Source organism: Cygnus olor, chromosome 3, assembly GCF_009769625.2.
Source record: "Cygnus olor isolate bCygOlo1 chromosome 3, bCygOlo1.pri.v2, whole genome shotgun sequence".
Taxonomy (NCBI): domain Eukaryota; kingdom Metazoa; phylum Chordata; class Aves; order Anseriformes; family Anatidae; genus Cygnus; species Cygnus olor.
Window position 1 is genome coordinate 43,789,261 of NC_049171.1, and position 18,666 is coordinate 43,807,926.

Here is an 18,666-nt window from a genome sequence, read left to right on the forward strand (position 1 = left end):
ATTGCATTAAAAAAACAAAATACAGAAATAAAATCTTATTCTGCTTCTCTCTGAGTTCTGCACTCTAGGGAGTTATTTCTAGGCTAAAAAGTAAGAGATTAATATAGATACTTATGTAAGTTCAGTAGTTATACATTTTCAGAAGTCAGTAAAACCAGGAACTTCAGGGCCTCATCTAGTCAATCTGTCTGCCTTAAGCTGGGTCAAATATACTCCATCTGTGGTCTCTAAGTAAGACTGAGTCACAGAAATTAAATTTACTCTCTAATTGCCGTGATTCTTGCTCAGAACTGTTTTTGAGTTTTGGTCAACTATATGCAAAGAGGGGGAAGGCGGATGGAGGAAGGGTACAAGAAGACACAGAGGTAGAAGAATTAACATTTTAACTAACTCCAGTCTAAACATGGTGGTTTTTTTTCTGTTTTAGCGTAGACTCAAGACTAGGATGTGTTTAGTTGTGTTTAGTTACAATACAGATAGCTAAAGCTGTCTGCTTAGTTTTTCTGAGTTTTGCCACTTTTGGGTAAACTGATACAATTTCAATTAGTAAAGGAAAAAACTGACTGCATTGGCCAAGACATATAGCCTATTTTTGACGTAGCCAGAGGAGTTTTTCCATTCAAAAATAAAATTCTGTGTGACCAGAAGCTCACTCTACCTGTTCTGACAGTCAGTTCTATGTCCGAACAGCCCTTAGTGCCTGCACAAGTATGTGCAAGTACTGTGACTATCAAATACACCTCAGCAGTTGGATTGAGCAAAGGCAACAATGCAGGCTCTGTTATTTTCTTGGGCGAAAAGGTGAACGCAGGTGGGATGTAGCTCTGAAATAGAACTAGAGAATAGAGAATATGTGCAAGTAGAAATGATAACCTATGGTAGAGGTGGTAAAAAGAATAGCAAGCTTTTTCACAACGCAACTTTTCTATAAATGAAAATAGTAAGCAGAAATAAACACAGTTTTTTTTCTCTACCAGAGCAAGCTAGACCAGATGTAATTGTTACAGAAGCAGTTTGTATTTAAGTAACTGCCTATTGAATAAATACATAATCACATAGCTTCAAAATCATCATCAGATTTCGACCTTAAAATGTATCTATTACTATCAGGGATGGAAATGGGCAATTACCAAGAGAAGTAAACATTACAAATGGGGCAGTCAAAATGTGAACAGGAGTCAGACTATGGGAGCACGTTCTGCCAGTAGCAGACATGCTGTCCTCCACTGAGGGCAAAGGGAAGTCCAGACACGCATCAGAAGGCAAAAGTCATTATTTACTGTCCAACTCACACACACAGTGCAAAAATAATTTATAGTTTATTACTCCTGTGAGAAAAGTATTCAGGAACAGATAAATTCATGTTTGGAACCAAAAGTAACAGAATTACCCAGTTACACTTAAATTCCATATATATTCATACACGAGCTTGTTATATGCTGTACATGTGTCATAATTATGAATTTGAAAATTTACTAAATACAGAAGTATTTGCAATTCTCTTTCCTATCCTAGTAGGCAAAATGACAGTATATATTGATGGATTTATGGTGTGCATATATATATATACGTATTTATCTCTGAGGATATATACATGTACACCACAGTATATATTTACATCAAAACAGGAACACATGGCTATACCAGTGCCCGTTGGAGACAGCTGAACGGGTATTGAGTATCTGAGGGTTCTCTGTCACATTTTCCCAGTCAGTTCCCAACAATACACTGGGAAAGTGTGCTGCAGCATTACCCAAAGACATTTGTGGTTACTCTGTTCTGGAAACACTGCTTTCCAATTACTACATCTGCGAGCTACATGCTTTGACATGTACTTGTTTGCAGAAAGCCTAACAGCAGACATCCAACCCAGCGATGGGAAGGATCTGGACTAAATCACAAAGAAGTTGAAATACTTTATATTGTTACTGTACAGCAGCAAATCCAGGCACTTAATACTATCAGCATTTTTATTCTCACCTGTTCTAGAACTACGAGTGAAAGCTTATCTTCATTAAAATCAAAAACCAAGCTTTCCACTGACCTCACTAGGACAGGACATTATCTTACATTCTAACTGTACTGTATTTTAATGAATCCAGGAATTTAAAATGTATGGCAAAGTGCATATTTCAAAGGATTCAGATATTCAGATATTTATAATAGCTTGACTGAACTTCAGAGTCAACATATGATAAATTCTCTGCAAGATAAAGGCACAATATTTACAGGTACTCTTACCACTGCAGCTTTAAATAAGATAAACTAAATAACCACAACCATTTTTTTTTTTCTAATTTAAACTGTTGAGAATTATAGTAACAATCTTTCATAGAAAAGCAGATATGCTTGTGCATTTAATACTCTTGATTCCGGAACCATCTGAACATGGGCATCACTAACATACACCCACTGTCCTGATGATGCGCCCACAGCTTCTTTTAAACCTGAAATGCAACAGCAAAAGCAGTCATGTTTCTTGTCTTTCACATCATCATTGAACAAATAAAAGGACGATTCAAAACACAAAAAAATTACTTCTAACCTACAAGAATAACTCATGACTTAGATGCAGTCCAGTATTTATAGTTTGAAATGTACAAGTCCAAGAACACCATAAGATAAATTGGTGGAAGACAGGGCTTATAAATGTACACTGCCGTCGCCTTTTTGATATTTATTCACAAAGCCTAAGACACTGAAGTACAGCTTACCGAATTCTAACAGGAAGACACACAACCAGTTCTGACAGAAAAAAAATCACATTTCGAAAGCTGGCCAGTGTGACATTACGAACACTGAAAGGATCTAATCAGTTCTAGTAATTACTGCATGGGAAGCCTAGGACTGAGGGAGACTCGTTTCGAAAACAATATAAAATATTTGTCCTTCTGGGAGATGAGCTTCAAATGCAAAATGCTATCACAGGATAGACAAGTATCTGCTTGACTCTTGCTCCTCCAGGAAGGCGAATAGCAAATACATTTACTTTGCTCTGACAACTCAACATTGCCTCCAACAAATCATTCATCAACAGGTTCTATTCTAGAACCTTATTTCATTCTACGTGACCAAAACATATTAAAAAGAACTGTAATGCAAAATACCAAGAGAACCCCTACAAAAAAACGCCTATCCTCCATGGAAAGGTTTCTTGCTGTTCACATTAAATCAGTGTATTCCAGATTTTTAAGCATTAAAAAAAATCAAATCCTAACAAATATAAGATAGGTAAGATATCAAAAATATAGAAAATCTAATTTAAATTGTTCTGGATTCAGCTTTTGTGCTAGAACATTTTCAAACACCAAATCTGCAAATAATGACATATTAGAGGGCAGTGCCATTCATCTGAACGTATTATTTTGACTAGGAAAATGAGGAGCACTTTCCATCAATTCTCTGCTTAATAACTGAACTAAAATTCCATTGTTTACTCAGCCATGTGTGGTTTTAATATAGAAGCAGGTCATACACTGTGTGTAACTGAAAAAGAAGAACTGACATGAGGGGCCCTAAAAATAATATCATATTCTGAGCTATAACAATTCTATATCCCTGTAACAAAAAGAAGCTGTAGCCAGTGGTTGCTTAGGCTTTACTCACACACAGTGGACGTTGTCTTGTACGTACCTAGAACATTCTTAGTGGTAGAAATATGCTCTAGTAATTTCTTGGAGGGTGTCCTGACTTTCACATATGCAGCATAATGACCACCTCTCATTGACCCACTGTGCTCCACTATTCCATAAAGACTATATAGCACTCGTGCACCATCTGTAACGTTCTGTATTCCCAGAAACACAGAAAATAAAGATTAATTATTTCACCAAGAATTTTACAGATATCTTAATTAGTTTTCAACAGTATGAGTATTACTTTGAAAGAAGCAGAGAGATATCTACAGCATTTCCAGTGGTGAAACACATCTTAGACTTAAGAGTCTATTAATTGAATACAGTTACCATGGAAGCAGCATGGTAGCAGTCCTTAATGCAGTTAGGTACACTAAAACCATCAGGGCAGCATAGCTTAACTACTACTAGGTAACATCAGTGCTATTCATTGATACGAATGGAATTTCAGTCAGCTAAGAGCCTGATTTCAGCACACTACTAAAAAGCATTCAGTCTAAAATTTCTCTGGGAAAGGAAGGAATCATCATCATCATCATCATCAATCCAATTTAACCTGCATTCAGGACAATAACTGTGGAAGTACAACAAAAATACAGATTTGAAATGCGTACCTTACAAGAAGCAGAACAAAACGGTGCTAAATCCAAAATCAGCGGGAAATCTACATGCCTATTCACTTTCCTTAGACTCAAACCAGCCTTAAAAAATAAGAAAGAAAAGAAAGACTGTAAGATAAATACTTTTATGAGGAAGCTTTTTAAAGCTGATGTGTATTACTGTACTATTAAAATAAACCAAAACCAAGAATAAGATTGTAACTTACTGAAACTCTTTGTTATGCTTTGAATACAGTGCATGCTACCATAAGCATGGCAGACACCTAAGAGGCTTCTCTGGATACATCTGAATGGCTAAATGCATTCTGAAGGTATCAGAGATTCAAAAAACCACAAGCAAGTTTCCCAACAGAAATAAACAGTGGTTCTACCACTCCTTCATATAAAAAGGGAATATTAAGTATGCACAATGACACTTAAATAGTTGCTCAGTCACCACTGTGGCAGAGGAATATACAAGAGGTTTTGGGCCTTTTACCTGGTGGAATCTTTTCAGATGCAGAATAAGAATAGCAGGAACTGAAGAAATCAGCAGCTGTTTCCGAGCATTTGTGTAGACACCTTCCATTTTCCTTTCTGTATTTATGAATATTAAAACAATAATTTGTAAAGTGAGGGCAGGCACACAATTTACATATTTTCAAATTTCTGACTGAATAGATCTGTGTTGCAATGACTTTGCACATGTATATATTTTCCAAAGAAAGTTTTGTGGAGTAGCCAAAAATATTTTCTCATTCTTCTTGCTTTCAAGAAACATCACATACCAAATCTGGCCATTAGTTTAACTCATTCAGTGCAAACCTGACCAAAAGCTGGAAGTAACTGCTAGGTCAGAGTGCGCACTGAGATACAGTGTCTGCTACCATAATGCCCAACTTCCCTGGTAAAAGCATTTCACCTGAAATAAACAGATAGATGATCACTGGAACAGGAAATGCTAAGTACAGGTCTCTTCAACTAAGCCAGTGTCCTAGCCACTAAGCTAGAGATTAATCTTCCATTCTTCATGGCAAGCACATGCTTTGTGCTCATCTCTGAGAAAGTCTGAAGGGAGGGTATCCATTTCAGGACATCCCACAACCTGCTTGCTTGAGCATGCACGATAGGGAACCTGCCTGTGGTGCAGGGTGAACTGAATGGGGGGCTCTTCCCAAAAGTAGCTCCATGGTTAGCCATAGAGTAAACAGAGAACATGTCACCAGCATAATTTTTTCCCCTAAAAACAACAATTAATTGGCTTGTTTTACATATGCCCAAGGCAAACTATTTCAATTGAGGTAGAATGTAGTGTTTCAGGTACAAGTAGGTGACTTCTTAAGACTTTTGTTTAGGAGGAAAAAATTAATGATTATAAACTGAATTTAATTTCAATTTTTTCACTGTGCCCATTGAACCAAAATATTAATTACACAGTCCTGTTAGTCCAATGTCTGATAAATGATCATTACTTTTTCTTTGATTTAGATTTTTTCTGAATTTAATCATGCATAATAATCCCTTCTTCTTCATTAGAAGTGTCTTTTTTTTGCCCCTCACCTACTTAACTACGTGACTTCCCTGAGTACTTACATTGCTAGAGCTGAATATTACGGCATTTATTTCAAAGCTTCCAGGATTGTAAAGCACACAGAAACAGCAGAAAAGATTAATATCAAATGAGGAGCCTATTCAGTTTATGGTAATCTTTAAATGACTTATCTTGGATAGAAATAAACAAAAGATGCAAAATAAATTCTAAATTACATCTACTATTACGTTTTAATATGTGCAGGATGAAATTTTAAGTTGTTACAAGCAATTTCTGCCTGGGGAGACGTTTTCTGTTCAGCCACAAGGGGGAAGCCCATGCTGGAGCAATGAAACATCAGTGGTTGCACAGGTTTTGAGAGGAAATCTTGTACATACCCGTATTTGGATACTAGCAAATTACCTGTGGAGTTGGTTTTCTTCTGATACTTCTGTTTCCTTTCTGTACAGCTCTCACATAAAAGCTTGTTGTTCCCCATTAGCAGCTCTACAGAGGTAAATTGGTAAAGGCAGGACTGAACAGAACATTCCTTCGAGCTAGTTATATAGGTCTGGGAAAGCGTCTGAAAAGCATTTTGAGGGTTCTGGGATAGTGAAGACTTGTCTACAGAGAACATGGGATTATTCAATAAACCTGAATCACCACGGCTTGATTTTTCATCTTCATTTATAGTATCACAGAAGCTGAGTTTGGATATGGCACTGGAAATCACCTCATCGTTACTGTCACTCGGTTTGGTGTGCGGCATTTTAACGTTGATGTGGTTGACATGCAAAGCAGAGATGTTGCTGGATGAGCTAAACGCCGATTGCTTAGAAGCACTTTCACTTTCAGAGGCTTCACTGTCTGCATCAAAGCTGCTTTCCGAGCGGCTGGCTTCCTTCTCACTGCCCTCAGTCTGACTCCCGTTCACAGCAGATTCAGCAGTTGGGTCTTTGGGGTATAGCACGCCAGAGCTACCTTCCAGCTCACGTGTTTTGGTTTTTTCCTCCATGATAATAGGACTTCTTTCTTCTTCATTAGAGGAAGCTTTTCTGGCAAGCCTTCTCTCCTGGTTCAACTGATTCTGTAAATGATGGCATTATTATTTTAGTAACACAGGGGAGAAACAGAAAACAGAGCTGTGATCTAACATAACAATTGAAACACAACAAATTCAAAGCAATTTAAACCTGATGTTTTATCTTCTCCATCTTTCACATGCTTAAGCTACTTGATCTCCTTAAGGCCTGGTTAACTAATACAGGATTGGAAACCTACACACCCGTCAGCTAAGAGCATTATACTTACTGTGGGATCAATACTTCCTCCAACTAATTGCATTCACTTTGTGACAGCTGTGGATGGCACATTTGAAATGGTATCATTTGATCTAACTTAAGCGTCTCAAAGGTTCTCAAGTTTAAGCTAACCTTCCATGAGAGGCCTTAGCTGACAAGCACCTTCTTCTCCCTTTGTAGGCACTAATCTTAGAACTAAATAAACCATCCCTAGCAGTATGGTTTGTTAATCTGTATATTTTACTGTGTCTGAAGTGTTTATTTTTATCATGACAGATAGCAAGAAGAAAAAGTGTTGCTGCCAGAGAAAACTACTACTATATATTAAAAAAAAAAAAAATACTTAAAGCTGCCATAACTTTGAATTATTTACAAGTATCCATGATTCTTTTCTTTCTTTGGCTTCTTTCCAAAAGAAATGAGCAGTTTTCCTTCCTCATTGCTGTTTCCTTAATCCGAGTTTGATCAAAATTCCAATGATGCCAGTGGGAGTTTCCATTAACCTCAACAATTAAAGTTTTATGTCTTTTCTCCTATGACAGTTGATCTCTGCACCTCCTTCTTTCCATCTTTTCATTTGTTTCCAAAACATTTATTTTACATACTTCTGTCTCATTCTCTTTTTCTATCACACTCTCATCTCATATGTTTATTGTTATTTTTTCTTCACATTTATTGTGTTAGGACCTGATTCAGAAGAGTGTTTACAGTCCCCAACAGAGCACACACCCTTCAAGTAGGACTCACTCTGATACTAGGCACACGAATTTAAATCTTACTGGCACTAAGAAAATACCTGTAAAGGAAAAAAAAATGTGGGGAGCAGACAAAGACAAACACAACACAACTGACACACATCATTGCCTACACAGAACAAACTACAGAAAGTAACTTTCATGGGTTACTTCCATAACACAGAAACTAAGTGGACAGAAATACCTTCTGCACACTTGGTCATGTGCCTAAGTAGCAGCAAGCGTATAATTATAGACATGACTTTATGTTTAGGACTTCCTACTATCTTTAGAATCATGGAATGGGTTGGAAGAGACCTTTAAACACCATCTAGTTCCAAACTCCTGCCATGGGCAGGGACACCTCCCACCAGACCAGGTTGCCCAAAGCCCCATCCAGCCTGGCCTTGAACACCTCCAGGGATGGGGCATCCACAGCTTCTCTGGGCAGCCTGTGCCAGGGCCTCACCACCCTCTTAGTGAAGAATTTCCTCCTTAGTCTTTATCTACCCGCTTTCAGTTGAAAACCTTTTCAAGGTAGACTCTCATTCAGTAGAGAGGACTTCTGGACTGTCTTTGTTACACATAGAGGTAAATCTTGGAAGTTTCAGATCCCACTCCAGGTCACAAGGACCAAGACATTCGGCACTACAGTTACGTGCCTATCTTTCAGACATGTAAGACCTTCGTCCAGACTATTCCTTAAATATACACCAAGGCTCAGTTCTTGAAGAAACTTCAGCTCTTACTCAGTTTTAAGCTTTAAGGAAGAACTTAAGTCCAAATGAAGTCAATGTAAAAGGCAAATAATATTCCTCAATGTTTTCCTAAACAGGGCTTAAAGTTACAATAAACATTCTCCTTCATAACTGAAGTCCTCAAGCTAAAAGCAAGAGGACAATTTAGCAAAAAAAGAATAAAATCCAATTAAAAATAATTAAAAACCCCAAACACATATCAACTAGGACGATTTCTCGTTTCAGTTATGTTTTCTTTCTTTATAGATGGAGAAGAGGGAGAGGAACTCGTGTGAAGTTACTGCTACTGTTTGGGGGTATTACGCAAACAGCAGTCAAAGAATTCTTAAAATTGTGAAGGTCCCCATTTTAGGAGGAAAGCATAACAACCTCTGTTCAGATACTCTGTTACCTGTAAAACCACTTACTGGACTACCCCACTTTCTGTAGCAAACTTATAAATTGATTAACAGAAGTCACAGAATACCAACATGTGCTAACTGAATTCAACAACTGCTTGTTTTGGATTTGAAGTTCTACTGCAGAACCAACAGACATCTTACACTAAAAATAATTCAAAAGAAGAATAAAGTTAAAAAAAAAAAAAAAAGTCCAAAAAGATGGAGGAGGAGCACAGAATCACAAAGCCTCACCAGTTAGACAGACTTACCTTACAGATCACTTTACCTGTTCTTACTGAAAGCAAAGCTGTTGCCTCCTTTATATTATTGTCTAGACTAGTTTATTGAATCCACACCACATTTTCTTTCTTAATTTTGAAAACCATTCAGTAACCACATTTGTAGGCATCAGTATTAATACTATTATTCACCCTATTTTGGGATTTCCCATGTCTCTTCTAAGATAGATTCTATTTGTCCACAAAATCCTACATGGATTATAAGGCTTATTAAAAAAACAGAACGTTAATAATCACTGAGAGCTTTTCTAACTTTCATTAATAATAATATATGTGCATAATACTTGTTACAGATTTCTTTGAATCTGTGAACTATACAGAAAACTCCGTTAGGCTGGCGTATTTTGCTGCCCTCAGGAAGGACTGTGTTAGGAGGCTGCACTGGAGATTGGCTGGGCTGACCTCCCCAACCCTGGGGTTACTGAAGGCCAAGTGCTTCATGGAAATCACGCTCCCAGCCTCCACGAGTCTCTACTGACGATACTATTTTTGTTGTGCCCACTGTCAGCTAATCCCTCCGATGGCTCTAACGTAGACCTGCCTGCTCTCTTGGCCAGCATTATGATTCATGTGAGTGCAGCCAGAAAAAAACTAATGGTATAATAAAAGAAAAGCCAGAAAGAAAACCTAAACTAACATGAATTGAAATTAACTTGCGTATTTTTTTTCCTTACAAATGAAACCCCATAACTGAAAACTGAGTGGTTCCCAACGGCCATCATTTGTCATGCTTCTAATAACGATCTAAATATTTTAAAGCTAATGTGTTAGTTCTACATATATATTTAAAAAGAACATTTATAGGTGTCAATATTCGCACCCTGTAACCCTTGAAACTTCAGAATAAACTCGAGATGACTGGCTAGTGAGGGTATTTAGGTTCTTACCTTATCTTTTGTTAGAGTATGTTTCTTGACAACTTTAGGCTGATTATTCAGTGTACTGATGGAAGAACAGTTACACTGACCCAGATCTGCTTCTTGTACACTTTTACCTTTACTTGTTCTTCCCAAAGGCACGGGTTTTGCAACCTAAGAAATTAGACAGGAAATTAAGAAAGGATATACGCCAATTTTTTATTCTCTTGCAACACATGGGAAAGATGAATATAGTCTTTAGAAAATAGTAACCTAAATTATTATGAATAAAACTGGTATTTGAAGACAAGTACGTCTCATACAGGATTAAAATTACACTAAATTCTCTCCCTTAATGTATGTGAACACAGGCAGGGTACGGGAAGAACCACTCCCAATCCATCCCCTTATTCCCAAATGAAAACCTCAAGTCCCACAAAAACAGAGCGTATGTCTTAAAAGTAATGCAGTTCCTCTGCAGCTAATGGAGACATACTGCAAACTATTTATGCCAAAACACCAGAATAAATAAATTTAAAGTCTATTTTCACACTGACTTATCCCTTAGGTACAATTCAGTTCCCTAGATGCAAACCAATAGGCTAGAATCTAACTTTTGGACCTTTAAAAATAATTTTATAAACAATCTATGTGCTAAAAGCACTGTTAAATGAAACCAATCTCAGTTATTTACAGCATATGTAGGTCTAAGTCATTTGTTCTAAGTTTGGACTAATTGAAAAATATACGCACATATTACATTAGAATCATAGAATTATATATCTCTATCTGCCTACATGTGTATAAATACATATAAAAAAGCCATATAACAAACAGACAGTATGAGAGTACATGTATTTATACACAAGTGTGCATTTTTAGGCTTGAAATCAAAACTGTGTATATATACATACAGAAACATCTTCATAAATGTATGTAAAAGCAATCCACTGGAAACAATAGCTATTGTACATTCTGTATCTTACCCTCTCCTCTATTATAGGAAGTGAAAGATCAATGAAAGGTTCTTTTACTGTTGAAATCTTGAAGAAAAAGAGAAAAAGCATATTAAATGCAGAGAATGATATATAGGTTTAGCGCATACCTCCCCTTTTTTTTAATCAAATTATTATCAGAAACTATGCAACATGCTAATTAGTTTCAAGATGCATCAAACTACAATGAAGAACTTCCCACAAGCTTTTTTTTTTTTTTTTTTTTCCATTTTAAATTAGCTCTGGTTTTCTTTCTAATAATTTCAGCACCCAGACATAAAGGCAAGGTCATTCATCTAGGCACAACTAGAAGCACTGTGGTGCTCAGTTTCTGTGAGCTACAGACAGATTTTCAAGTCACGTGGGCCGTCCAGATGGATCACACTTTTTGGACAGCAGAAGCAGCAAATCCAGTAGAATTTTATAGAAAAACTAACTTTTAAACATTTCCTGATGCTGGACATATCTGTGCAGAAATTTGATCTTGTACACTGTTCAGCAGCAAGAACTGGTTAATGACAGTTAGATGACACGTTCTAGCCTGACGCTCCCAGAAAGATTACATCAGGCTTATTGGTTACAGCTAAAAGTTTTACTAGAAATATTTATAACATAACATACATTAGTAATTGTTAAAATAAAGCCAATTACTGGGGAAAAGAGGCTTTTTTTTCAGCAAAATAACTTATTGTCTGTTCTGCAGTTTTATTTTCCTTCTATAAACCATATAAAATCTAAGCTGAAACTGGAAATATCTGGTAAATCATACCTAAAGACATTCTCTCACAGCACTTCACATCTGCCTTTATGGCTACAACGTCCCGTCCAAGCCTGTTTCTTAAGCTCTCTCCCTTGCCGTTCTCAAACTCCTTCCAAAACTGACTTATCTTACCTCTGGAAAGACTGTGAAAAACAAAGCCTTTAAAAATAACATCAAGATGTGCACGCAAATTACTGAACACAGTCATGCCCTCAATTACTGTCATTGTTGCCCTTGCCCTTCTCTTGTATTTATGACCCTATCTTCCACCTGTAACATTAGATATGGACTGTAGGGTCCTCTTAGCAAAAAGCTTATGTTTACCTGTTGTGTGAGGGACTCAGCATGGTTTAGGTTCCAGTAAAACAATAAATTAGATTAAAACTATTTTAACTACGTTGGCTTGCTGACCGATGAGCGATATTCAGATTGGGGTTCCTCTAGAGAGTGACTTTGCACGAACAAGCACTAGTCAGAAACATCCTTGCCAATGCAGACAAAGGCAAGTGACTGCTAAACTTGTCCTCATACAGCTACAGCTAGCGAGTCCCGAGTCCTGTGCAGGCAGAATATAAGAATCCAGCAAAAATAAATAATACGCACAAAATACATACTATGTCTATTTTGTATACAGCTGAAGTTCTTCATTGATACTAGTAGCACATTGAAGTGTAATCTGCACATCACACACAGGAAAGTTTACCTGGCGCTGCAGAACTGTGCTTAAGTACTCAGACTGATTGATTTACTTAATCTCTACAATAATGAAATATAATGTTTTAAACCAAACACAAATGTAGCATTCAATTAAAAAAGTCATGCAAATAAGATTTTTCTCTTCCAAAGTTAAAGAAAATGATAAGGATCATGGAAAGCATTTATGATGAAATGTCAGTAATATTAATTATGAAAGGAATATGCTCTTCATTAGAGATATTACGTTAATTCTCAAAAATACTTCAAGAAAAAAAATAATTTTAGCATTTCCCCACCCATATTAATTCAAAGTAAGTAATTCCCAATTTTGAGGTATATCCCAAAAGAGTAGGCAGGAGGATTTATATTTTAAGATAGGTAGGCGTCTCAGAAATACCAAATAAAATTGAAGTGTAACCCAGATGATTAAAGAATTTGGAACCTCCAGCCCTAAATCAGATGAAAAATGAAGCCCAGTCTTTGAATCTGTTTTGAATTCAAATGAGCCCCCTCTTCTTAGGTTTATGGAGGATAATGCTTTAAAGGAAGAAGTTAAGTCATTTAAATGAGAAACTTTCAATAGTCTTGCTTTTACGAACAAACAAACAAGTATAAAATTGACAATACAATTTTATACTTTCAAGGCAATGTAATCAAACCAGTATGTGATCTATTCCACATCAAACCAAATTCCAAAATACCTACATTTTCACATTCCTCACACATGACAGTGCTAGTCAATTCACCAACAAAGATCCTATCTATGAAGTTCATCTTCACACCCTCTCTTCCATATGCTTGAAAAAACATTGTCTTTTTTAAATGTGAAAAATAACAGATCCATGCCACACTATAAGTACAACAAATTCTAAGATTTATTGTGAAAGCAATTTTTATACTTATTCAAAACTTGTTGAACACAACATAGTAACTAATATATCATATACTGTATTCCAACATTTTAAAACATCTCAGTTTAGTTATACAATCCCCTTATACTTCCCTTCCCCACCTACAATAACAAAATAATCATACAGTATCTCTCAAGAAGCCTTTAAATAAAATGTTTTCTTTTTAATACATAATATATAGTCTTCAAAACTAAATAATAAAAAACATATAAAACTAACTAAATAAACAGAAAACAAAAAGAAAAGACAAAAAACCTGTTCTATGTCTTAACTGTTGCAGATTTAGGAAAGTTAATCATTAGACTTAAAGAAAAAAACAAACCAGCTTTTTGCATATGCACAAAAGAAAAAAATAATTTTAAACCTATTGTTTTGGGAAAAAAAGTAACCCAAGCATTCTTTTGAACAGCTTCCAATTTTGGCTTTGTAATCACATTTAGACTTCTCACAGTATCAGTCAGCTGATAGAAATAATTTTTGCTTATGGAAAGTGGCCTCTGTGAGTGCTACAATAATTGTGGCTATGTAACAAACCCCAAATATTCAGCAGACTATTTAGAAAACAAAACTAAATTCTATGTATCATTACAAAAGGCATTATTAATACAGCCTTTATTCTGGATATAAATATGTAAGTTAGTACATAATAAACTATACTTTAGATATGCACTAGGTGGCACTAGAATAATACATAATAAAAATATTTTAACACTACAGTACTTTGGGATTGCTATTTAACAATAGCCAATTTTGAAGAAAATGGTATTAAAAACTTGTGCATTTTTAAAACTGATTCAATAACGTGTTGCATACCTTTGACTTTTCTTCTAGTTTCTTCATCTGCTGTCTTAGTTGTTGGATTATTAAATGCTTTTAAGATACCAGTTTGTATACGCTATAATAATTAAAAAAATAATTATTAGGAAGTATTTTAAGTGCAACATTCTAAAAAACTATTAATATACAGTTAGATTTTCTCCATTCTTATTTCCATAAAAGAAGCATAATTTTAACATTTTAAATCTACTGTCGTTATTTGTTAACACTGTCAAAGCTACACAACATTAACTTAAGTAAGTAACCATCCCAAAATTTCCTCCCCATGAAGAGGGAGCAGTTGTAGAGCAGTAGAGTTGTAGAGGTTATCAACAAATGATGAGATTTTCAGCCAACAATGCTTTTCATTTCTTCCACAGTTAGGAAAAAGAACAACAACATACTAACAGAAAAACGGTCTATTAGTGACTGACTGGGATACAAAATGCTTGAAGGCAGCTAAGTATCTCTCAATAGCCAGACTTCAATAGCTATATTAATCCAGTGTTTTTGTTACTTCTGCTTATTTTCTAGCATTGTATATTTCAAATGTTAGAAAACCTTGGAAGAGATACAAAACTTTTCATGAATCCATATAAACTTAACCAGCATTTGCCCCTAAAATCCTAACAGTTGCATTTTTGAAAGAAGAATCAGAAGAATGAATTCATACACGTGCGCTGTAATTGCACCTCAAAATGGGGGTTGCTCAGTTGCAACTGGGATAACGAGGTATTTTATTAAATTATTTGGATGAGTATGCTGGTAACACAATTGCATCTGCTGGTACAAAATGTACCTCAGCCCATCCTGTGATAGACTTTGAGAGGGAACCAGAGGATTGTATGAGACCCATCACCAGAGAACGCTGCAGGATGCCTGACCTGGGTTTTCCTTTCTCCTGGCAAATGTACCTGCTCTCTAGTCCAGAAACTCGATGGTGTGCAAATGACACAACGAAATGTGATACTGAAGTCACAGTTAGAGCAAGGTACCCTTCTAGGAATGAAGGGTGATACCAAACATTCTGCAAGTAACCTTTAACCTGGGTACCAGTAGAAAAAAATGGTAACTTTTGTTTGCAGACAGCGAAGTGCACTTTCAAGCCATCGATTACTGAAGTGTTGATGATGACAGGCAGCTCCGGAGGTTTGGTTTCTAGTTCAGGCACTCATCAGGCTAAGTCACACTCCTACCTTATGAGTATGTGACCTGGCTTGTGAATTAACTCCCACTGCCCTGAGCTCGCCTTTGTTCATCTTAAGCCAACAATATACTAAAAGGGCTAATCAATAGGTAATTCATGAAGTTGAACACCATAAATGGGTTTAGGGCCATAAGCAAGCCTTTTGTTGGGATTAGCGCGTTGAACCATTTATTTAGGTCAAAGAAAGACATAGTCTTTGAATGGGCAGGGTGCTGCCGACAATGGCAGCAGACATTAATCAATTAGCAGCAGGGTTCAGCTACGTCGGGCCCTGGTGTGAAACAATCTCCGGCCCACATTGCTGGATCCAGCAGACAGTATTGTCCGTTTTATTGTCGTATCGACAGCCTTTTATCTTAAAAACCCACTTGTGTACATACCCTCTTTCTAACGCTTTTAATGGGGACGGGAAAAAGTTGAACACTACTTTCGGAAAGCTGTTTGCTAAGACATTAAAACAGGGATAGAGGGCAAATGTGGAACGCGACTTGTGCAAGTTATGCAACTTGTTATAACTCCTGTCAGGCTTTATGTTATAAGCATTTCTCACCACAACTTGTGGTTTGGAGAGATGAACGCAGCGGGGGTACTGGCCTGGTGTAGAGCTGGCCAGGAGACCTCTGGCAGGTGGAGGACAAAGCGGGCACTTTGAGCACGGCTGTCACCTACGCGTGCCTGCTGCGGGGCGCCAAGTTTCAAAGCGGCACGAAGGAGAGATGTTAGGGGCTGTAATCCTTTCTAAAGGATTCTGGTGGCAGACACCCTGCCGGGGGCTCTCCTCAGCGGCAGCCCGGAGGGCGGCGGGGCCGGGCAGCAGGCATGCGGCTCGCAGCTGCGGCGTTCCCAGGGCAGACAAAGCTGCTCCTGCTCCGCTCCTGCTCCGCTCCTGCCTGGCACGGCTGGCAGCGCTGAATGGACCACGGGCCTGACACTCTCCGTTGTCACACCATCTACAGACCCGAAAAATGGAATTAAAAGGAAAAAAAACAAAAAAAAAAAAGACAGAGCTTTTACTAGTCGTGACCCTCGCTGAGCAGCCTGAGGTGATGAAGTCAGTGTTTGCGGTAATGCACCATTATGGGCAAACAGGGGTGAAATTGCACCAAAGGGTGGAACCAACCTTTACTTGCCCAGTGGTGGGGGTGGCAGGAATAGCCTGCTGCCTAAAATACGATTTAAATTCTCAACATGTTCCATTACTCTTTTATGGCAGCTTCGGTAGCTGTCCTGCTCTCTAATAAAATGATTCAAAAGACAAATAAAAATGCAGGTTATCATAATGACGGCACGTTCACTGATGAAACAGGAGATTGACTGGAGGGGAATGAGCAGTCAGTCACTGGAGAAGCTTAGTTGTAATGGCTCTGATTTTGGTGAATCCCCAGTTGTGAAGCAAATATAGTTTCCACCTTTTATTGCGTGAAAATGAACAAACAACAAATTAAAGTTTCCCTCTCCTGTAAAAAAACATGACAATTGCTTTTACTGAAAAAAAAAAAAGCAGCAGCAGTCACCTGCTTCTGTGCTGTGCCCAGTTTGACAGGCAGTCTTGTAAGCAAGGCAATGCCAAGGTTTCGCTGTTTCTCTCTGTAGTTCAGCTTTGTTTATGATTAAGTATACTGCTGATGAGACCAACCTCTATTAATACTCTGCTAGGATGAGGATTCAGTCAGTGCTACTCTGATGCCACGAACTGGGCTCTGATACAGTTTATAACTTGTTTCCAAAAGAGTTCAGTTTAGGATCATTACATTCACCGTATTATTAAATGAGACGGAAGAGGAAGAACGCTGGTCAGTACGATGTTTAAGGGCCTCCTTTTGACTAGACTCAGAAAAGACTATGTATCAAAATATCATCTGAAAAGAAGGCTCCAAGACTAAGTCAGGCAGATGAAATCTGATATAGTCAAAATAGTTCAAGCAAGCAAAAAACCACTTTCTTGTATTCAGCAATGCAGGAGGCAGAAACAATAAAGGGAAAGAAACATGAAAAAGAACACAGGAACATTTTTTATATAACTGGTTATACACTTTGCATTCTTAGCTACAAATTATAAATAATAATTTTAAATAATGCAGCACCTTATTTATAAAACAAATAGTTCTTCACACGTTCTAGAGATATAAGAAACTTTGCCAGATTTTATTTTTGTCCAGCTTTTTTTTACTGAAATAGGTTCCAATGTAAATTGTGGGCAGGCAGGTAAGAGCTGATAATTTCTATCCCCAAACGTTATCCTAAAATGCATTTTGTCAACCAGATCAGAGGATCTCTTCCTACCTTGCTGAATCCTCAGAAGGGGCTTTTTTGTTCCTTTGTTGCTGCTGTTTTTTGTTTTTTTTTTTTTAAATAAATGTAAACAATACAGACTCCTAAAGTTATCAGGATCTACTTACCATACTCTTTTCTACTGCTCCCTGAAACTTTTATTTCAGTCAACCGTTTTAAGACATCAAAATGAACATTATTATATCATCTTTCTAAAACGTCTTTATTTTTGTCAAGATAACAAAATAGCCACTCCTACTCTATTAAGGACATCTTTAACACTCTGGAAACACAAAGAATACTGAAGCAATGGCTATTAGTTTACAGTACAGCCAAGTTCTTTAAATTAAACACACACACACAGGTGTTACCTTTGTCTCTTCAATCCTCATTGCATCCAGCAAATAGTGTAGAAGCTCCTGGCTGTCCTGTTGCTGGAAACCCTTAAATCGAGGAGCCCTGTGGAAGAAGCAGTAAGGAATTTAAATTTACATTGGGAGATAATGTCTACATAGACTCTTATTGCATGCCGGGGTACAAATAGGTGCAATCCCTTTGAGGCTTTAGGAAACTCCTGGTGTGGTTGCAATTACACCAAGGCTGCACTTTAACCTGGGTTAAAGCATTTTGACCCTGTTGGTAATGGCTCCACTAAAATACAGCATTGCCAGCACAGTTTCAACCATGCTAGTGGCACTTTGCTAACACAATATCAGTACTTCTATATCACCAAACAGTCCCACAGAGGAGAGGAAAAGAAGATTTTCAAAGTGCTCTCCAGATATTCCACCCTTCTCTCTACCGAAATCTCAGATGTATATGAAACAGTCTGTATATTGTAAAACAGAAGCAGCACAATAATCTGAATTGGAAAAAGATTATTGTGAAATGGAAGGGAAGTCACAAGGCTGTGCAT

General features: G+C 37.2%; 1 protein-coding gene across 5 annotated transcripts in view; it reads right to left on the minus strand.

Annotated features, from left to right (window-relative positions):
• Positions 1 to 1,300: 1,300 nt before the first annotated feature.
• USP45 (ubiquitin specific peptidase 45) overlaps positions 1,301 to 18,666 on the minus strand; it is a 54,798-nt gene continuing 37,432 nt past the window's right edge. The window contains exons 9-18 of one of the 5 annotated variants that reach the window (XM_040553405.1): positions 18,122 to 18,209; positions 14,270 to 14,351; positions 13,251 to 13,342; positions 11,081 to 11,137; positions 10,125 to 10,268; positions 6,189 to 6,852; positions 4,734 to 4,831; positions 4,250 to 4,336; positions 3,634 to 3,787; positions 1,301 to 2,447 (exon numbers count right to left, since the gene is read on the minus strand). In XM_040553405.1, the coding sequence (XP_040409339.1) occupies positions 2,314 to 2,447; positions 3,634 to 3,787; positions 4,250 to 4,336; positions 4,734 to 4,831; positions 6,189 to 6,852; positions 10,125 to 10,268; positions 11,081 to 11,137; positions 13,251 to 13,342; positions 14,270 to 14,351; positions 18,122 to 18,209 (1,600 nt within the window). In that variant the 3' untranslated portion in view covers positions 1,301 to 2,313. Of the gene's footprint in view, positions 2,448 to 3,633; positions 3,788 to 4,249; positions 4,337 to 4,733; positions 4,832 to 6,188; positions 6,853 to 10,124; positions 10,269 to 11,080; positions 11,138 to 11,177; positions 11,993 to 13,250; positions 13,343 to 14,269; positions 14,352 to 18,121; positions 18,210 to 18,666 lie in introns of those variants that run through there. The other 4 variants (XM_040553406.1, XR_005818801.1, XM_040553408.1 and 1 more) reach the window with 4 other exon arrangements.